Here is a 16,990-nt window from a genome sequence, read left to right as displayed (position 1 = left end):
CACCCTCCTTTCTAGTCATCCAGTGCCTTCGCCTTCACACTGCTCACTTCCCTGAAGACAGAAGCTCTGACATGTTCTTGATTGGCTGATCGATGTGCCACACCGCAGGGCTCTCCAGTGCTGCAGGCAACATAACATAAGAACCGTCTTGGTGAGGGCTGAAATGGAAAAACGCTTTGTAACTTGGTTTACAACAGAAAGAATGTCTCCTTTTAAACAAATGAAATATAGGCCTGCTTAAAGGCCTCTCTGTGAACTTGTTTACCAAACGAGTTCCAAACCTGCTCCGAAGTGTCCTCTTGATCCAGAGAAGAAATCAATTTCTTCTTTTTCTTATCAAAGTAATGTTTGGTGTAACTGACTGTATTTACGCCTTCAAGACCTCAGGCTTTTTTCCCTGTGCATCTTCAGTGCTGCTTCCACTATGCAGCGTAGGCAGGGATCTCATGTAGGATTGCTTTTGAGCCTAGATTTCTCTCCTTGCTACAGACCAGTGAAGTGCCCTCCGTTTGGCTCCTTTGCTTCCTGTCGACCCTTCTCCCAGCTTCTCTGCGCCTGAATGGGATTTGGCCGTTTGTGTACTTACCATCTCTGCTCCTGGAAGATCTCTACCCACACTTCCTTGGTTTCTCTACCTCTGATAAGACCTTGCCTACCCTGTAATAATCTTCTAAGTGGTCTTGTGTGCCCTTCACCTCGCTTTACAGGCTACCCACCTTTGGTAATTGAGTAGCCACATCCACGCTTTACCAGGCTCCTCTTCTTGTGGAGTTGTCCTTCATGCTCTGTTTCTACCACTCGTCTCCCTCCTCAACTTTGCTACTGGAAAATCCCTGCTCCTTCTTCATGGTGCTCTTAAGAGTTACTGCGGCACTTTAACTATGTTTTTTGAGGGGTCATGTCCACCTTTCACTTGTTCCTCTAGAAGTCCATCCAGTCAAATTCTTGAATAGATTCCTGATTTCTCTGTCTTTATTTTACTTTGTTCCACAAGTGCCATACCCACTTTTATCTGGCTGTCACAGGGAACCTGGCTACTCACTGTTAATTAACTTTCCTGTTTCTCAGTCCACAGTTTGTGAGAAGATCATGGAACTCCTGGGACAGAACGAGGTCGACCATCGTCAGCGGAAGGTGGTTATCCTGAGCCAGGACTGTTTCTACAAGGTGCTGACTCCGGAGCAACAGGCCAAGGCCCTGAAGGGACAATACAACTTTGACCATCCAGGTACAGTCCTTGGCCTCCACATGAAAGAGCAGAGGGATTGAATGAGTGAGGAAGGGAGAAGGGTGGGCCTGGTGTACTAAACCTGCACTAGTACAACTTTTTACCAACCAGCCATAGCCTGTAGCCTCGGTAGGGAGGGAGTGAGGAAAGGAGGATGATGGGCCTGGTGGACTGTGCATGGTCATATTCCATTGAAACCAGACTGCGTAAGTTTTCTAGAAGGTGCTGATCCTGGAGAAGAATATCCAGCCTTCAAGGGATAGGAAGCTTCAACCGCGTAGGTACAGCATTCATCCACCTTTGACTGGATGGCTAGGGATGGGCTAGGGGTACCTGGGAGAGAAGACTGGTGTACTGAGGATGAGTATGCTTCTACAGGGTGCTGAAGATCAAGCTGAAGGCCAAGATCCTGAAGGTATTCACTACAGGAGAAGGCGCTCAAGGGAGCGTTTGAAAGTACCCTAATTTATCAACTAAAGCATTACAACATTTTCCCTTGAATCTGTTATACTGTTGTTTAAGGTTCAACTGCATTCTCAGTGATTAGAGAATCCATTACACATAGACATTCTGGACTATAGATCGTATCTAAAAATTTATCGCAGCAGCTGTGTTCCCACACAGAACTTAGATGCCTGAGTATAATTGAATTCTATAGTTATTTACAATCTGGTAGAACCTTAGGCAATCAGGTTATAGATTCAGATGTCAAAATATTATGGGGCATATTTAAGAGGGCCTAGTGCCATTCCAACACTGCATTAGTGTAATTTCTTTTACGCTAATTGTGGTGTTAGAAGGCCCAAAACACTGCCCATATTTACAAAATGGCGTAATGCATGCATTGTGCCACTTTGTAAACCTTCGCTCTTTTTATGTCTGTGCCAGGCATAATGTATGCAAAGGGGGGAGTTCCATCTTTTGTCCTGGAGAGGTTGGACCGAAGAGTAGTGAGAATGGGCCTAGTGTCTTGAAGGTAAGACTGTTTATGCAAAGTATTAACCAGAGTGCAGGATACCATCCCCAAAGGGGCCATACAGCTTCATCCACCTACACACAGCCAGTGGCCACCTGTAAGGGCAAGGAAAGATCCGTGGGTGGCCGATGGGTGTGCTTGCTGTACAAGCACAAGCCTTTCACCTTGAGTCAGGACTGATTCTTCAAGTTGCTGACCCCCGGTTCATCAGATGGCCCTTGCTTGGGAGGAGCAGTTCTTCTTCAGCCATGCAAGTACAGCTGTGTATACCTGCGGATGGGACTGTTTCAATAAGGCACTATCCCTGGAGCCTGAGCAGTGTTCCTATATGGGAAGTACAGATTTGACTACACATGCGCAAGTCTCCTCTGCATGAGGAACCGAGGAGAAATGGAGTGACATATCTGAGGATGGGAGTAAATAGCACTTTGGGAACTTGTATGACTTAATATTTCAGTTTCAGGATTTGCCCTTTCATTTGTTTGGTGTGCACAAGATTTTTGTCAGTGATGTCTAGAATAGTGGTCACTTAACTCATCTCATGGGCTTCAGATAGACATCAGAATTTATTGGTTTCAGTGATTCCTTTTATTGTAATAAATGTGCCTTTACATCCTCATGTTGATGTCATTCTCAGTTCCTTTTTATACTGATACTAGTCATGTTCTGCCTTTGTATTGTGTAGCTTTGTATTGTAGCATCTCTGTACTCTTGTCAACATTGTGTTGCAGCTGCAAAATGGTCCTGGTTGGTCGAGTAAGTGGTAACTTTTTATTTTTTTTCGCATGATGGTTGAAAGTGTTGGCAGAGGTGTCATCCATTACTAGAGGTTTGCTGTTGTGCATGAAGCATGTGTGCTCATGTGCTCCAGACTTAAGCAAGGGTCACAGCAACAGCACTTGAAAAGAAACCAAACAGTAAAACGACAGGCTTTAGCAGAACCTATAGCGGAAACCTGTTACTCTCTGTGTAAAAGGAACTGAGAATATTTGTAAAGAGGAATATCCGATATACGGAAATTTACCCCAATAAATTCTGATGTTAGACTGCAGTTAAAGGATGGATTGGAAATAATGTGCCTGCTCTGTTTAGACACCTGGGGCTATAAGATTGGGCCAGGGTACTTCTCTGATGTACTAGGTGGTGGTGCCTGAGCAGGATGTGCAGGAATGAGGGAGCCTGGGAGAAGAGGGACAAAGTATCATGAGGACAGTTTCACCTCCTGCATCAGGCAGTGCTTCGTGCTTGAATCCAGACAGACTTTCCTCTGCCTGCCCTGCATGGTCTACAGACTGTGGATTATCTCTCTTGTCTTCCCAGATGCTTTTGACAATGATTTGCTGCTGGTTACCCTGAAGACTATCCTTGCGGGGCAGGCCGTTGATGTGCCCACCTACGATTTCGTCACCCACTCCAGGTAGAGTGCAAGAGATTTGACTCCCCACTCAGATGTTACAGTACATTACACAGCAGCTGCATTCTGTGTAGGCATGTGTAATAACATGATATGAAGCATAGGTGTTAAGTAACGCACATAAGATGTCTAGCGTGGCTACAGTGTAAGTGTCAGGATGCCCTCACACTCTTAAAGAGTTCCCATTCCCTCTCCCACTGGCAGCTGGGCCACCTCCCTTGCCTCCCTGACCATCTTTGAGTATCTCAAGCCAGCACCCTTCCCTCAGCAGTGTATACACCCACCATTGATGCTGTATTCCAGTGGTTCCCAACCTTTTGACTTCTGTGGACCCCCACTTTATCATTAATGGAACCCGGGACCCCCACTAAATCATTATTGGAATCCGGGGACCCCCCACTGAGTCATTACTGATATCTGGGGACCTAATCTGTTAATATTGTTTAATTTTCTAAGCAGTCGCGGACCCCCTGAGAAGGCTTTGCGCACCCCCAGGGGTCCCCGGACCACAGGTTGAGAACCACTGCTGTATTCCTTTCCCCACTAGCACCCCTGCACACTAGCCACTGTAAATCCCTTAGCATTTATAGTGCTCTGTGGCTTGCTCGCAGTGTATAAGTGACATTAATACAGTCACAGTACAACTACAGTTAGTAGCACAACGCCAGACAAGATGCAAAATACATGCTATTAATCTAACTCTGTCCTCATACTCTGAGGTCAGGGGAACAAGTAGCCCCTGTGAGGGTGTTGGACTGTGTGAGTTTGCCTTAAAGGTTGGGGGTTCCTCAGAAGCTTTAAAGGGGAGTCTTTGTCAGTGCCAGGCCAGAGTACTAACATGTTTCTGTCACGCTTAGGCCACTGGCCTGGTAGCTTATATTCTCTCTACCTTGCAGGTTGTCTTTTTCTTTTCTGGGACAACAGTGCAGAAGATTCCTACCTGTATTTGTAACTTCCTCCTCTCACTCCAGAGCCCTTCTTTCTCTTGTAGAGGGAGGTGTAATCTACATACTTCTGTAATGACAGACTACATCATTGCCTTCCTCGGATTTAAACTAAGCACTTAAGGTCAGACTGTCACCTGCCATGTTTATAAAGGAAATACCTCCTGTTTATTAGAAGCTCCAGGGAGTTCATGGTCTGAACCACTGGGTTTCACTTTTGCACATACCAGTATACTGGGAAGGACCACCCTCATTTCAGCAGAGCACTGCAACACCTTTTGACCAAAATTGCAGTGGAATCAGTGTTTTTTTATAGCTATGTTAAATGTAGAGATAAGTTTTCCTCGGGAGCAAATCATCTATTCTCTGACTAAAGAAGACTCCACGGTTCGAGAGGGAAACTCTGTACACAGCTCCCAGAATATTTTCTGGGGTTTTCAGGGCTGGGGAGAGGGGCCAGAAGTGAAGTAGGAGAGTGGAAGATAAACTGTGGGCATTGACCATGAATCAATAATCAACATTTGGTTGTAGGTAGCAAAGCAACTCACTCTATTTTCAGAAGACTCAGGTTGTCTTGATCCAAGACAAGTAGGGATTCTACTAGGTCGTCGTTCGGAACAGCCCTCGCACTAGCACTTGTGCTTGCAATACTGAGAACTGTACTGGATCAGGTCGCTCAGCCACCTTGGTTCTGTGAACCTGCTGGAGGCTTTTGAAAGGGTTGATCATTCTTTATGATTGACATGAGAGAAGCGGTTCTCGAGTAGTTGGAAAGTGGTTCTTCCCTTTTCTAGACAACAAAGTACTGGCTGTATCTCTACCAACTTACAGATCCACCACTGTGACCATGACATGTACCACTGGGCTCTTTGTAATCACCCATTCTTTTCAACGTCCATGTCCTGCCCCGACTTAAAGTAATCCAACAGAAGTAATGGTCATGATGAGCAACACAAAAGGCCGCATGACAGTATCTAGCATCCTCTCTAGTAAGGGCCTTTGTGCCTCAGGAACGTTCTCTCACTCATTCTGGATGTGAAAGACTCATATTTCAGTTAATGCAGTCTCGTGAGCCAGCTTTCACTACTTAAAGCTGCTGGGAAAGATTATATCATTCCTGCGAGGGCGATTTCGTGCATGTGTGGTTCCGCCATGTGATTACTGTAACATTCTCTATCTGGGCCTGCCTGAAATTATCCTTGCTAAATTACATGGGTTCAATTTTTCACAGTACCACAGAGGCCCCACTCAGGAAGTTCAGTCACGCCTGGCAGCCAGAGTCTGCTTGTACTGGCTCTCCGTCAAACAAAGAGTTAAATTCTAAATTCTATGCACCCAGGATTAACTGTTGCCCCTCAGATAGAAGATCTGTTGGCCTTCTAGGGCCACAACTTTGGAACAATCTCTATATAAATCAAATCCAATTGGTTACTCCTAACTTTTAGTAAAGCTGTCAAAACCCACTTCTGATATGTTGTTGTGGCTTCCTTAAGTTTCAGCTTCTTTCCTGTCACAATGTTCCTCTAGTGCCAAGATGTTTATTTGTGGTGTACTTCTGTGTTGCAATATTGCAATAGAAATTGTCGAACGTCATTTACTTGTAGCCCTCACAGTGTCTCCTGTACCCTTCAGTGTCTCCAGCACCTACACAATCTCCTTTAGGCCTCCCACTGTTTTCTGTACTCAATCCACACAATGCTGCCCACACCTTCAAGATCCAGTACACCTCAAACACTGTTGTGTACCATGCACATAAAATCATGTATGTTCAGTCTCCTGTAGCCCTCAGTCTTGTGTGCCGGTCAGTGCCCAGTGGCCCACAGTCCTCCAAACCCTTTTACAGTATCTCCTGTACACCATACAGTAACCTTGGGTATGCTTCACACAATCTTGCATGTACCTGGTTACACCTCACACAGTCTCCTGTATCCCTCTCAGCACCTGTACCTTTTAATTTTCCAATACTTCTCACACAATTTCCATACCTCGGTCTTACATATCCCTCACACACGTTCCTGTACGAATCATACTACCGTACCACAACTAGTTTCCTGCTCTAATCCTCCCAGTCTCCTGTGACTCATACTATCTCATGTCCGCGCTTCTTGCAGGCTGCCACAGACCACAGTTGTTTACCCTGCAGATGTGTTGCTCTTCGAGGGAATCCTTGTGTTCTACAACCAGGAGATCCGGGACCTCTTCCAGCTGAAGCTCTTTGTAGACACTGACTCGGATGTCCGGTTGTCCCGCAGAGGTAATACGCCCTCATAGAGGGGTGTTAGGGCTTAAGGGCATGGTGCGATGAGCCATCAGCTTGTGCTTGAAGTCCAACTTTAGTTACAAGCAAGGACTACTGTAGGAGAGGTTTGATATTGCCAGAGGTTTGAGGTGGTCTAACTGGCACATCTGAGGCTTTGCAAACAACTGCAACACCACCATGCCAGTTCTTAATAGGCATGTGACACTGACCACGTGCACCAGAAAGTTGGCAAGACTAACGCAAACCAATCTAATGCAATATGAACATTATTATGTAAAATTTTGATTTTTGTTCCACGTGGCAATGTAACCTTGTTGAAGTCCGCTTACTAACTTATGCCATGGAACCTTTGTAACCATCTCCCAACAAGAAAAGCCCTGTCCGAAAGCACCCAGAAGGAACTTGGGTATACAGCTTTTGACATTGATCGCCTTAGTATGTAATTAGGGCTCTGTTGAAGGGTAGTCTGTAGTCCTTTTCAGCATACAAAGATGGTGAGGTGTGACTCTTCAGGTTCTTACATCATGTTACGAATGCTCTGTTGTAGCACCCCACTTTTATTTCAACAGTGATTCCAAATAACACTAAACAGTAATCCAGTGATTTAATGTGGCGGGTAAGTAATCTCATCAGTATTGTGGCTTTGACGATCATACAATTAATCCGGCCTGGGTACTCTTGCAAAATCACAATGAAACGAGGGTGAATGGAATAATCCCAGGAAGCCACTAACAGTTATTATTTTACCTAGCTGTAGGATGTACTAAAACAATGTAAAATAATTAGCTCAACTTACATGAAACCCTCATTTACTTTGGAAATCAAATATACATTTAGGTAATTTATAGTTTATTTATGAGCAGATTATAGATAAGTGCACCCTCACTCTGCTTTGTTCCTGCCCTTGAATATTGAGGGTGTCCAGTCCTCACAACAGGTTCCTTTAAAAGTAATATTACATTGTAAACTTTATTAAACCACTTCCGCTTCTGAATGCTATATTAACTTCCAAAAAACACCAGCAAAGTCTGTTCTGTTTCCTGTCCCATCTCACATGGTTCCGTTAAGTGTTTAGCAGAAGGTAAGATTATTAACTTTATTAGTTGGAAGCTGCTATGTGGACCTCTCCTCCAAAAGAAGGCTATACTTATTAAAACGTTTACGAGAAAGCCTGCCTGCGTAGCAAAGGCATCCCAGAGCTGCTGAAGTCCGCCCACTTGCGTCAAATTGCCTGTCCCTTGGCCGTCCTTCTAATGACGTCACTTCTGTTCCGCTTTTGTTATGCGGTTGCAATCAAGGGAGTGTCTTTAAATACAGAGTATCGTCTGCTCCCTTGTAAGTCTGTATATTTTGTCATCTAATATTACAGCCTTGTCAGACTCCGAGCCCTTGCTTACTCCTCACAAGCGCACTTCTAAAAACCAACACTGCAGCCCTGATGATAGACCCTCAGGTCATCACATACGCCGTTAAAAACACAAGTGCCATTCTTAACCAAAATCAGCTGAAGCAAAAATAGATGTAGCCTTGTTTGAATCTATTATTTCTGAGGCTGTATCTTCAGCTTTAGAGAAGTGCCTTCCATCCCTTCAACCTGAGGATTTAGTTCTCAGATATTAGAATCAATTATTTCATTTTCAAGACTGTGAGCAGGTGTTTTCAGGATCTCTAAGATTGACTCTTTTACCTTGCAGATCGTTCATTCATTGCTTCTGAAGAAGTGATCCCTTCAGATGATATTGATAAGAGGGTTGAGTTTTCTTTAAGGCGTTTGCTGCTATCTGCTTTACCCTCAGAGCCCAGATTTGCACAACCTCTTCAACACATTAATGACGAATTTTCAGAACTTAATTTCAGCCTTCAAAGAAGGTTAAGATTGTTCCTACGTCTTAAAGATCATTGAAAAGCAATGACAATTGATTTCCCTCATATCTGTGGATTCAGTCAGAGCTTACGCTCTTGTTATCACTTTAGTAGCAGCATGGTGAAATTAGTGGTTTTGATCATGGAACGGAGATGCAAATCCAGACTCTCCAAACTCAGACCACCCTTTGGAAGTCAACACCTGTTGCTTGGACCTTGTTTGGGAGAACTAGTAAAAAAGAGCTGCAGATTTTCGTCTTCCATTTTCTACTTCGCACAAGCCATCCCAAACGTTCACTTGTTAAAAACGGTTTCAAGTAGGGGCTGACCCGCTGGAGGTAGATGAAGAAATCCTGCATCTGATTCCTTAGGGCGCCCCACAGGTGTACCTTCTGAAACCCAACCTTCCTGACTTCGACAGAATGTTGGTAAATGACATATCGGACAAATGGATACTGAGGTGCTGGAGAAAGGATACTCAATAGAGTCTCCTCCTCCAGTCTTTTGTAAAGTTCCTCTAAAAATATTTTCTACTGACGGGAGCTCAGATGTTACTACTCTTGTTCGCAAACATTCAGGTGAATATTGTTCCATCTTCAGCATAAGAAATATCAATATGTTTGTAAGAACTGTACATTTTCCTCCAGAAGGTCATTTCAGCAGTCGTACCAGGAGACTTCATGAGTTCAGAAGACATGCAGAAAACATACTTTCACATACCAATCAGTAAATGTCATCTGAGATTCCTCAAGTTTGCTGTTTTGGGAAATCACTACCAGTTTACTGCGCTGCAGTTTGGTCTGAAAGCTGCCACAAGAGTCTTCATAGAGGTCCTTCCTCCACTGGTGGCCATTCTACGTCCACAAGGCTCACAAACCCATCTGTACCTAGACAGTTGGCTTATTTATGTCCCAACTATCAAAGAGAAAGAATATCACACTCAGAATCTCTACTTTGCTTGAAAGTCATAGTAAGCTTAAAGACATGGTTGGTTATTAAAGGAAGACATCAAGAAAAACTCTTCTCTAGCCTCCGTGTCTAGATTACAAAGAAGGTCTGTTCATCATGTGGAAAGGTTTTACTTCCTCGCCATTGGATACACAAACTTCACAACCTCTTTTAAAGTCTTTTGAAGACTCAGGCCCTCATTTTCGGTTTGGCGCGCAGCGGAGGCTGCCTGCCAAATTCTTTAGGATGGAAAACCACCACTCCGGTTTTCTGCCCACTGGCCCTATTACTAGTTTCACGCAGGGCCAGCGGGGGGAAACAGCGTTTCTGCACTCTGACTTAGCGGGAAACAGGCCACAACATTGACACTGGCTCATAATCAAGCTGGCGGCAATGTTGCAGTGCATTGGGTGCGACAGCACCCATTGCGCTTTTCACTGCCTGTGATTCAGGCAGTGAAAAGCGCAACGGGGCTGTCCATGGGGACCCCTGCACTGCCCATGTGATGGGGCCCCCCTGCACCCCGTCTTCACCAGCCTTTGCATGGCAGTGGAACCGCCATGCAAAAGCCAGTGGAGAAGGGACTCGTAAACCCCTGCGGATTAAGACCGCCAGGCTGTTAACTGGCGGCAACCTGGCAGTGCCGGCGGTCAGACAGTAGTGGCTCCGCCACGGTCATAATGTGGATGCCGGGCCACTGCTTTTCCTTCACTGGGATCAGACCTCTGTAATTTTTATAGACTCTCATACCTATAACTCACAACTAGTGCCCTCTGTGACATGATGTCTGTCTTCAGTGGATCTCACCAAAGAGACAGATTTGTTTACACCACCTTCGATATTATCAACGGATGTCAGTGTGGGTGTACGAAACACAAAAATTTAGTGGGAAGGGGACAGGGACAGCCTTGAGATGCTGGTACCAACGCATCCCAAATAGCCAGTGGCCTTAGTAGTAAAACTTGTGATGAAATATTCCAGGTTTTTTAAAATAAAATAATAAAAGCAATAAGCAGAACATTTGTTTGTAAATATGTTTTCTGGTACTGAGAAGGCACATCTGGGGATTGCTTATTCTACTTGGGATCCTAGCTGGTCACGAGAAGGCATACCTGGAGGAAGTTCACGCTCAGGATTCCTTCTAACAGTGAAGAAGACATTGAAGAAACAGTCTCTCTTCACTGGGAGGCACTGCTGGAGGAAGCTGAATACACTTGGGATCACAAATACTGAGAAGGCACACACACACACACACACACACACACATGATGTGTTTGCAATTGGGATTCTACAGCACCAAGAAGATACTTCTGGAAAAATCTCAAATTGCTATATTTCTCAAGAGCGGAGAAGGTACTTCTGGATGAAGCTCCCACGACTGTACTTGCGTGCCACATCGGCGGTTTTGCTTTCATCCTCCAAGATGCATTAAATCTTTGAGTGCAATCTTACTTTAATGTTCCTGTGCGGGTGTCACATGGGTTTAGGATGTTGCTAACTCCAGACATAGGCTGGCTTTGTGTGTGAACTCTGCAGACTTGTCATTGCTTGCTAGTGCTGATGGGTCTGACAAGCTAAACGTATGTCTCACACCATGCCCTGGAGGGAGGCAGCTCTCTAACCCAGTTGAGCCTAATGCTCTTATGTCCCTGGCCTACCTCTGGTCAAGGGCAAACATGTACTAGGTCGACGACAACTTCTGACATCCTGGCTTGCCTTGTTTCTGCACCCATTCCAAGTTAATTGGATGTACCCTAGTGGCAAGCAGCAGGTCTAGGTCTCTGGGATGCTGCTGAACTTGTCTGTCTACAAAGGTGTGTTCTGTCTGTTGAGATGGATGTCTGCCTGCTTCAGTGGGTGGCAAGGCTGTATGTTTGGTGAGCTGTTTAATTATGCCTCCCTCTAGAGACAGAACATGATCAGAAGTCTGTTGTGTTCTAGCTGCTGTATTGGTGGGACTTTGGAACTGCTGGGGCCAGGGAACACGAGTCTGATATGTGTGTCCTAAGCTGTGCTACCAGGTTTTTGACTGTGCCGCATGCTTTTTGGAGCAGTGACTCCACCCCTATTTTGTTTTGTTAACATTATTTGCAGTGCATTCATATCACCCAAAAAGGGTATCCTTATGGAGTGAAGAAAAGCAGGCCAGGAGGCTGAAAAGGTGAGAGGAGTTAAAACATTGAGATTTTGAGGTTTTCCTAAAAACCCAAGAAGGAATTTTTGAAGTGAATAAAGAGTGGTACTACGTTCCATGATGTCGGACATGGCAAGAGCAGGAGCGACATCCTTCTCTGAAGCAGTAGATGCAGGGTGTGTGACCAGGCAGAAGGGACATGGGCGTAGATTTTGTTGCTGAGGTAAGGGGAGCCATCCTGTACGTGTGCCAGAGAAGTTTAAGAGTGAATGCTTGTGCACAGGAAGCCAGTGAAGTTTGTATAAATGGCCTGTCATGGAAGCGCCATGAGGCAAATTCAGAATGAGCCTGGCGGCTGCGTTCTGTTCACTCTGTAGCCTCTTGGTGAGGTAGGCAGCAATCCCGACATATAGTTTGTTGCCATAATGTGATCTGTTTGTGATAAGCACTTGGGTAATGGTTTTCCGCAAATCAAGAGGCAGCCACACAAACAATTCCCTAAGCATCTTCGGGGTGCTAAAATATCAGGCAGAGACAGTGGTTGGTTGCTGAGTTGATTATCAAAAATGATGGCGAGGTTCCTGGCTTTTACGGAGGGCTGGGGAGCAGCCCCAGATCCGATGGTCACCAAGGATTGGTCCAGGCGGAGGTGCCTTTGCCGGAAAGGAGAATTTGAGTTTTCTACCTTTGAGCTGGGGATTATTATTGCTCATTTATTCGGCTACCAAGGACATACATGGAGTCATGGTGTTGAGTGTCATTTGAACGAGAAAGGATCAGCTGCGTAGGAGATTTATCATACAGCTAAAAGGTTTGATGATGGCTGCTAATGGCGCCATGTATATGTTAAAGAGTGTTGGGCTCAGGGATGATCACTTGTGCTAGTCAAAACAATATATTAACCATGTCGGAGTGTGAGGGAGATAGAGAAACCAAATGGGCCTGTTGTGTTAGGAAGGACCAGAAGCACTATGCAGCAGAAGACTGCATCTTGGAGGCGTTGGAGCAGCATGGCCTAGGATACTGTGTTAAAAGTCGCCAATAAGTCTGAAAAATTGAAGACCGTGATGGTTCCTTTGTTGGTGATGAGTAATTTGTGGCTGCTATGAAGGTGTTCTCAGTGCTGAAGTTAGCCGTGCAGCCCAAATGAGCTGGTAAAAGAGCTGATGAGGCTGGAGGTGAAAGGTAAGTTTGTGGTTAACCAGTTTTTTGAGAAATGTAGTTGGATGGGGAAGAAAAGAAACAGGTTTGTAGTTGGCCAGGACCTTGGGCCGACGGTTTCTTAGGAAGGGGTAGAATCATGACACGTTTCCAATTAGCAGGGTAGGCGGCAGTAGATAGGAAGAGATTGAAGACAGCAGTAAGGGCCTCACCAGTGGGTTCAAGACCAAGAGAAGAATGCGATGGAAGCAAGGGGCCATGGGAGATGCAGATTTGATAGATAGCATGGTCCTGATGGAATCTTCTGTCTTGAAAGACATCAGATCACACATGAAGGCCCTGGGGGATGTTATGGGGGCCAAGTTGAAGACGTTGAGAGCATTGAGTGGTGATAATTATCATAGATAAGCTTAATCTTATTGTGGAAGAAGCGGAGAACAGAGAACTGAGGAGGGGGTGATGGTTCATTAAGAGTCTGAAAGAGAGGTAAATTCTTTCACAATGGAGAAGATTTCCTTGGAAGAATTAAAGAGTTGCCTTGTTCATCTTAACTGTGAGTGTTAATTGCAGAGAGCAGATTTTTAGTTGCATCTGTCTTGATAGTCGTATGAGCTTCTCTAGTGATACTCAAACAGTTTGCAGTCTTGTTCAAGCTGGCCAAAGTCTTGCGTGTAGCAGCTGGTATGCGGAGAGTGTTCAGAGATAAGCCGAGTTTTGAGAGCTGCCAGATTGTTGGCAGCGTTAGTGAGCCAAGTAGACAAATTGATGGACTGGACTTCAACACACTGCTAACCAATAGCACGTGGAAGGCAGGAGGTAGGTTTTGGGGGTACCCAGGACAAAAGTTCTGGTGGGGCATTTTGTCCCATTTCCTCCCCCAGGGATTTTTGCCCCCTAAATCTAAACTAATGCACCCTGTACTTTAACAAATTCCCTCCTAACCCTGACAAGAGACAAAATATTAAGCACTGTAAAGCTAAATTGAAGTCGACTGTACAACTTATATGAAATTATTCAGTTCATTCCAGATATTCAGTACTAACACAGCTAAAATCACTTATTTTTTTTAAGATGCAACTTAATTTGCTGACGCAGAGTGGAACTTTGGTATATGCCCCAAGTCTTGTCTTTCATGCTATTAATTGTAACACCCTACTGTGAGGCCATACGAATGGCAGTACAGTGCTTTACAGATTGCAGCTTGGTGTATCCCTGTAGCTTGAACAGGAGGTTCACCTTATGACACTCTTGAGTCCACTTCTTTGTCCTGGGTACAAGAGGGAGCAGGTCCTGTGCTTCAGGGCTCCTCTCAGGTGACAGGACAGCGGGTCCAGACCGCTTCTATTATTCTCTGGGTGCATTCGTGTTTTGAATTGGGGGCCTGGATGTGCCACAGTTATCCCTTGCATGAGCTAGTGGGTGGGAATGACTCATGGGCATGCCCTACCCAATGGTGTAAATTATCCAGGGACCAACCTTACCCACTTTGGACCTTTGCAAGATAGAGAGAGTCTGTGGCCTCACTAAACAAGAGCTCTGAGGGCTGGGTGTGTGTGCTGGTAGTGGACTATGGTAAGCCTAGTGCCCTCAAAATCTAACACTACAATCCAATTTAAAGCAGCCACTGCCCCCCCGTAAACCCAATGGCAGAACAAAAGCAGGTTTTTCCAACATCCACACAGTGGATACAGAAGAATTATCTTGGCATCCTGTTTCCCTTCTTTCAAGTGTGCCTCAAGTGTTATATATAAAACCAGCAGACCTGTCAAGCAGGAATTCACACCCCAGCAAGTTTGACACTGTAATGTCAAAACGGATACTCACAGCTCCAACTCTTCTACTAAGCTCAAAGGAGTAATCCCTGCCCATGCAGGTTAACCTGTTAATCACAGTGACCTGTTGTGTAGCTCCTTGGAGAAATATCACACCTTATTTACACCTTCTTTAGGTCAAGTACAGGCTGGGAAAGCTGGCAAAGTGGCCTCCAAGAGCTTCAGGCACTAAAAAGGTAACTTTCTAAAAGTTAATTTTCCTTAATATTTTTTAAAAAATCCAGCTTCACCATTGAACATTTGTTTTTAATAACTGTCGAAAAGAGTTGTTTTGTTATTTTTCAAGGTAGTGCTATTACCGAGATACAGTATTAGGATTTTATTCTGTTCTTTTCTATTCTCTATGGGCCATCCAGTCTGCCTACAGTGAAAATAGCTTTTCGGTGCTAGTCACTGTAAGGATATGTTAAGTTTAAATTTCTACATATTCTGTGTTTAAATACCATGCACCTTGCCTACATAGGAGTGACTAGTTAATATTTAAAAGGAGTTATTTTGACACTTCAAACTGCAATGGGAAAACTGCCACAGGTAGACCTGAAACCGCGATTTACCCTGTCGCTGCAGTGGTGGTACAATAGGTGCTGCAATCTAGTAGTGACATTTAACTTACAGGCCCCGGGTACATTTTGTACCATATACTAGCGACTTCTAGGTAAGTTACATATTCAATCATGAGTATGCCAGTTCAACCATGTTAAAATGGGAGGGGAGCCCCGGCATTTTACTGCTTGTTAGCAGGGGTAAAGTGCACGGGTTCTAAAGCCAGCGAAAATATAGGGTCTGGCAAAAGGCGAAAAACATCCAGGCCGACCGCTCAGAAAAGGTGGATTACCTGCACTGAATGTGTAAGTGCAGGGGTGAGAAAGAGGGACAGTGGGGTAACATTTAGGTTACTCACGGCTGATCTGCATTATGCTGAGCCGTACTCTTCCCCTCCTCTCACCGGGAGTGGTGGTACTGACTTGTAACTACTTGTTATTGTTTACAGGACTTCCTCTTCCTTTCAGATGCTCATCTAGCATTGAAGAAGGGAAGTGTTTAACAACACTTCACAATTAAACATTACTTCTAAGGAAGCTTCCATGAGGGCTGGAGCCCCTCAACTATAAGGGGTTGCAGGAGGAAGAGTAGGACACAGCATAATGAAGCTGACCAGTGAGTAATCTTGAAGATGAGCAATAACTAGAAACAAGATGAATCAGCCGTCATGTGCCGCAAGGTAGTACATTAAAACTTTGGGAAATACAGGGCCTGATCGGCAAAGCAGTTTTGTGGATGCAAAACCTGGGATTCACATAATGAGATGGTTTGCGACCACAAAATGGCTTTAAACCGAGTTTGTGATTCAGTAGTAGGTTACCAACTCGAAAAATTTAGTTAGAAACCCATAACGAATCCCTGTTTGAAAGGGGCATGTTTAGGGTGACCCTTCCAGATGGTGGTTTTAAGGATGAATCAATGTTTTGCGACCATTATCCTGTTGCAAAACATTGACATTTTACTGACAATGATGTTTTAACCCATTTGCAAATGTGAAGCTTTCTCTCTGGGACCCGCCCCCCCCCCCCCCCTCGTGAATTTTAAATTTGAAAAAAACATTTTTTGGGGAGTAGGTAGGTGCCAAAGAACCAGTACCAAATGCCAAACAAAGAACACTTTCCTGTTTAATTATGGCAAATCATAAAGAAGCCTGTTTATTACCTTGTGGCTTACGGGTGGTAAAATGAGCTGAGATTTTGCAAGAAATTATTGGATTCACTGATTATTTTGGTAGCCGCTGAGTCAATATCCTTAACAGACTGATTCTTGAGCCCAAAACTCCAAATCTGGGGATAGAGGTAACTCCCTGGAGACTGTGATAGGTGAACACAGGGTCTAGCAAATCTTGTACTGATCAGCAAAGATTCAGTGGTTCTATCCAGAGCTTGCACCTGTTTGCCTGTGTCATTTTGTGTTTGCACTTATTGTGGATTTAAGTACAGGGTTCAAAATGCTCTGTACCTAAAAAGAGAATGGGTTTTACTTATTTCGGTCCTTGGTGAAGGAACTTAGTAAGAGAGTGAGGGTTGAGTCTGTCCTTTCTTTATCTGGTCGTCTTATTTCCATGTCTGAGTTTTAGATAGTTATACCTGTGGTCCAGGGCACAACTTCCAGTAGTTGTGAAGGATCCTTGACTTTACCCTCCAAAGTAATTAGATTTAATATCACCTGTACTACTAAGACATAC

At 44.6% G+C, this 16,990-nt stretch overlaps 1 protein-coding gene across 1 annotated transcript in view; it reads left to right on the top strand.

Annotated features, from left to right (window-relative positions):
- The window catches only part of UCK1 (uridine-cytidine kinase 1), an 82,632-nt gene that overhangs the window by 19,455 nt on the left and 46,187 nt on the right, over window positions 1–16,990 (top strand). The window contains exons 2-4 of the mRNA XM_069237088.1: window positions 1,069–1,228; window positions 3,525–3,621; window positions 6,674–6,816. Coding sequence (XP_069093189.1) covers window positions 1,069–1,228; window positions 3,525–3,621; window positions 6,674–6,816 — 400 coding nt within the window. The remainder of the gene's footprint in view (window positions 1–1,068; window positions 1,229–3,524; window positions 3,622–6,673; window positions 6,817–16,990) is intronic.

Source organism: Pleurodeles waltl, chromosome 6 (genome assembly GCF_031143425.1).
Source record: "Pleurodeles waltl isolate 20211129_DDA chromosome 6, aPleWal1.hap1.20221129, whole genome shotgun sequence".
Lineage (NCBI taxonomy): Eukaryota > Metazoa > Chordata > Amphibia > Caudata > Salamandridae > Pleurodeles > Pleurodeles waltl.
Note: the sequence above shows the minus strand (reverse complement) of the source record. Positions and strands in the feature narration are given on the sequence as shown.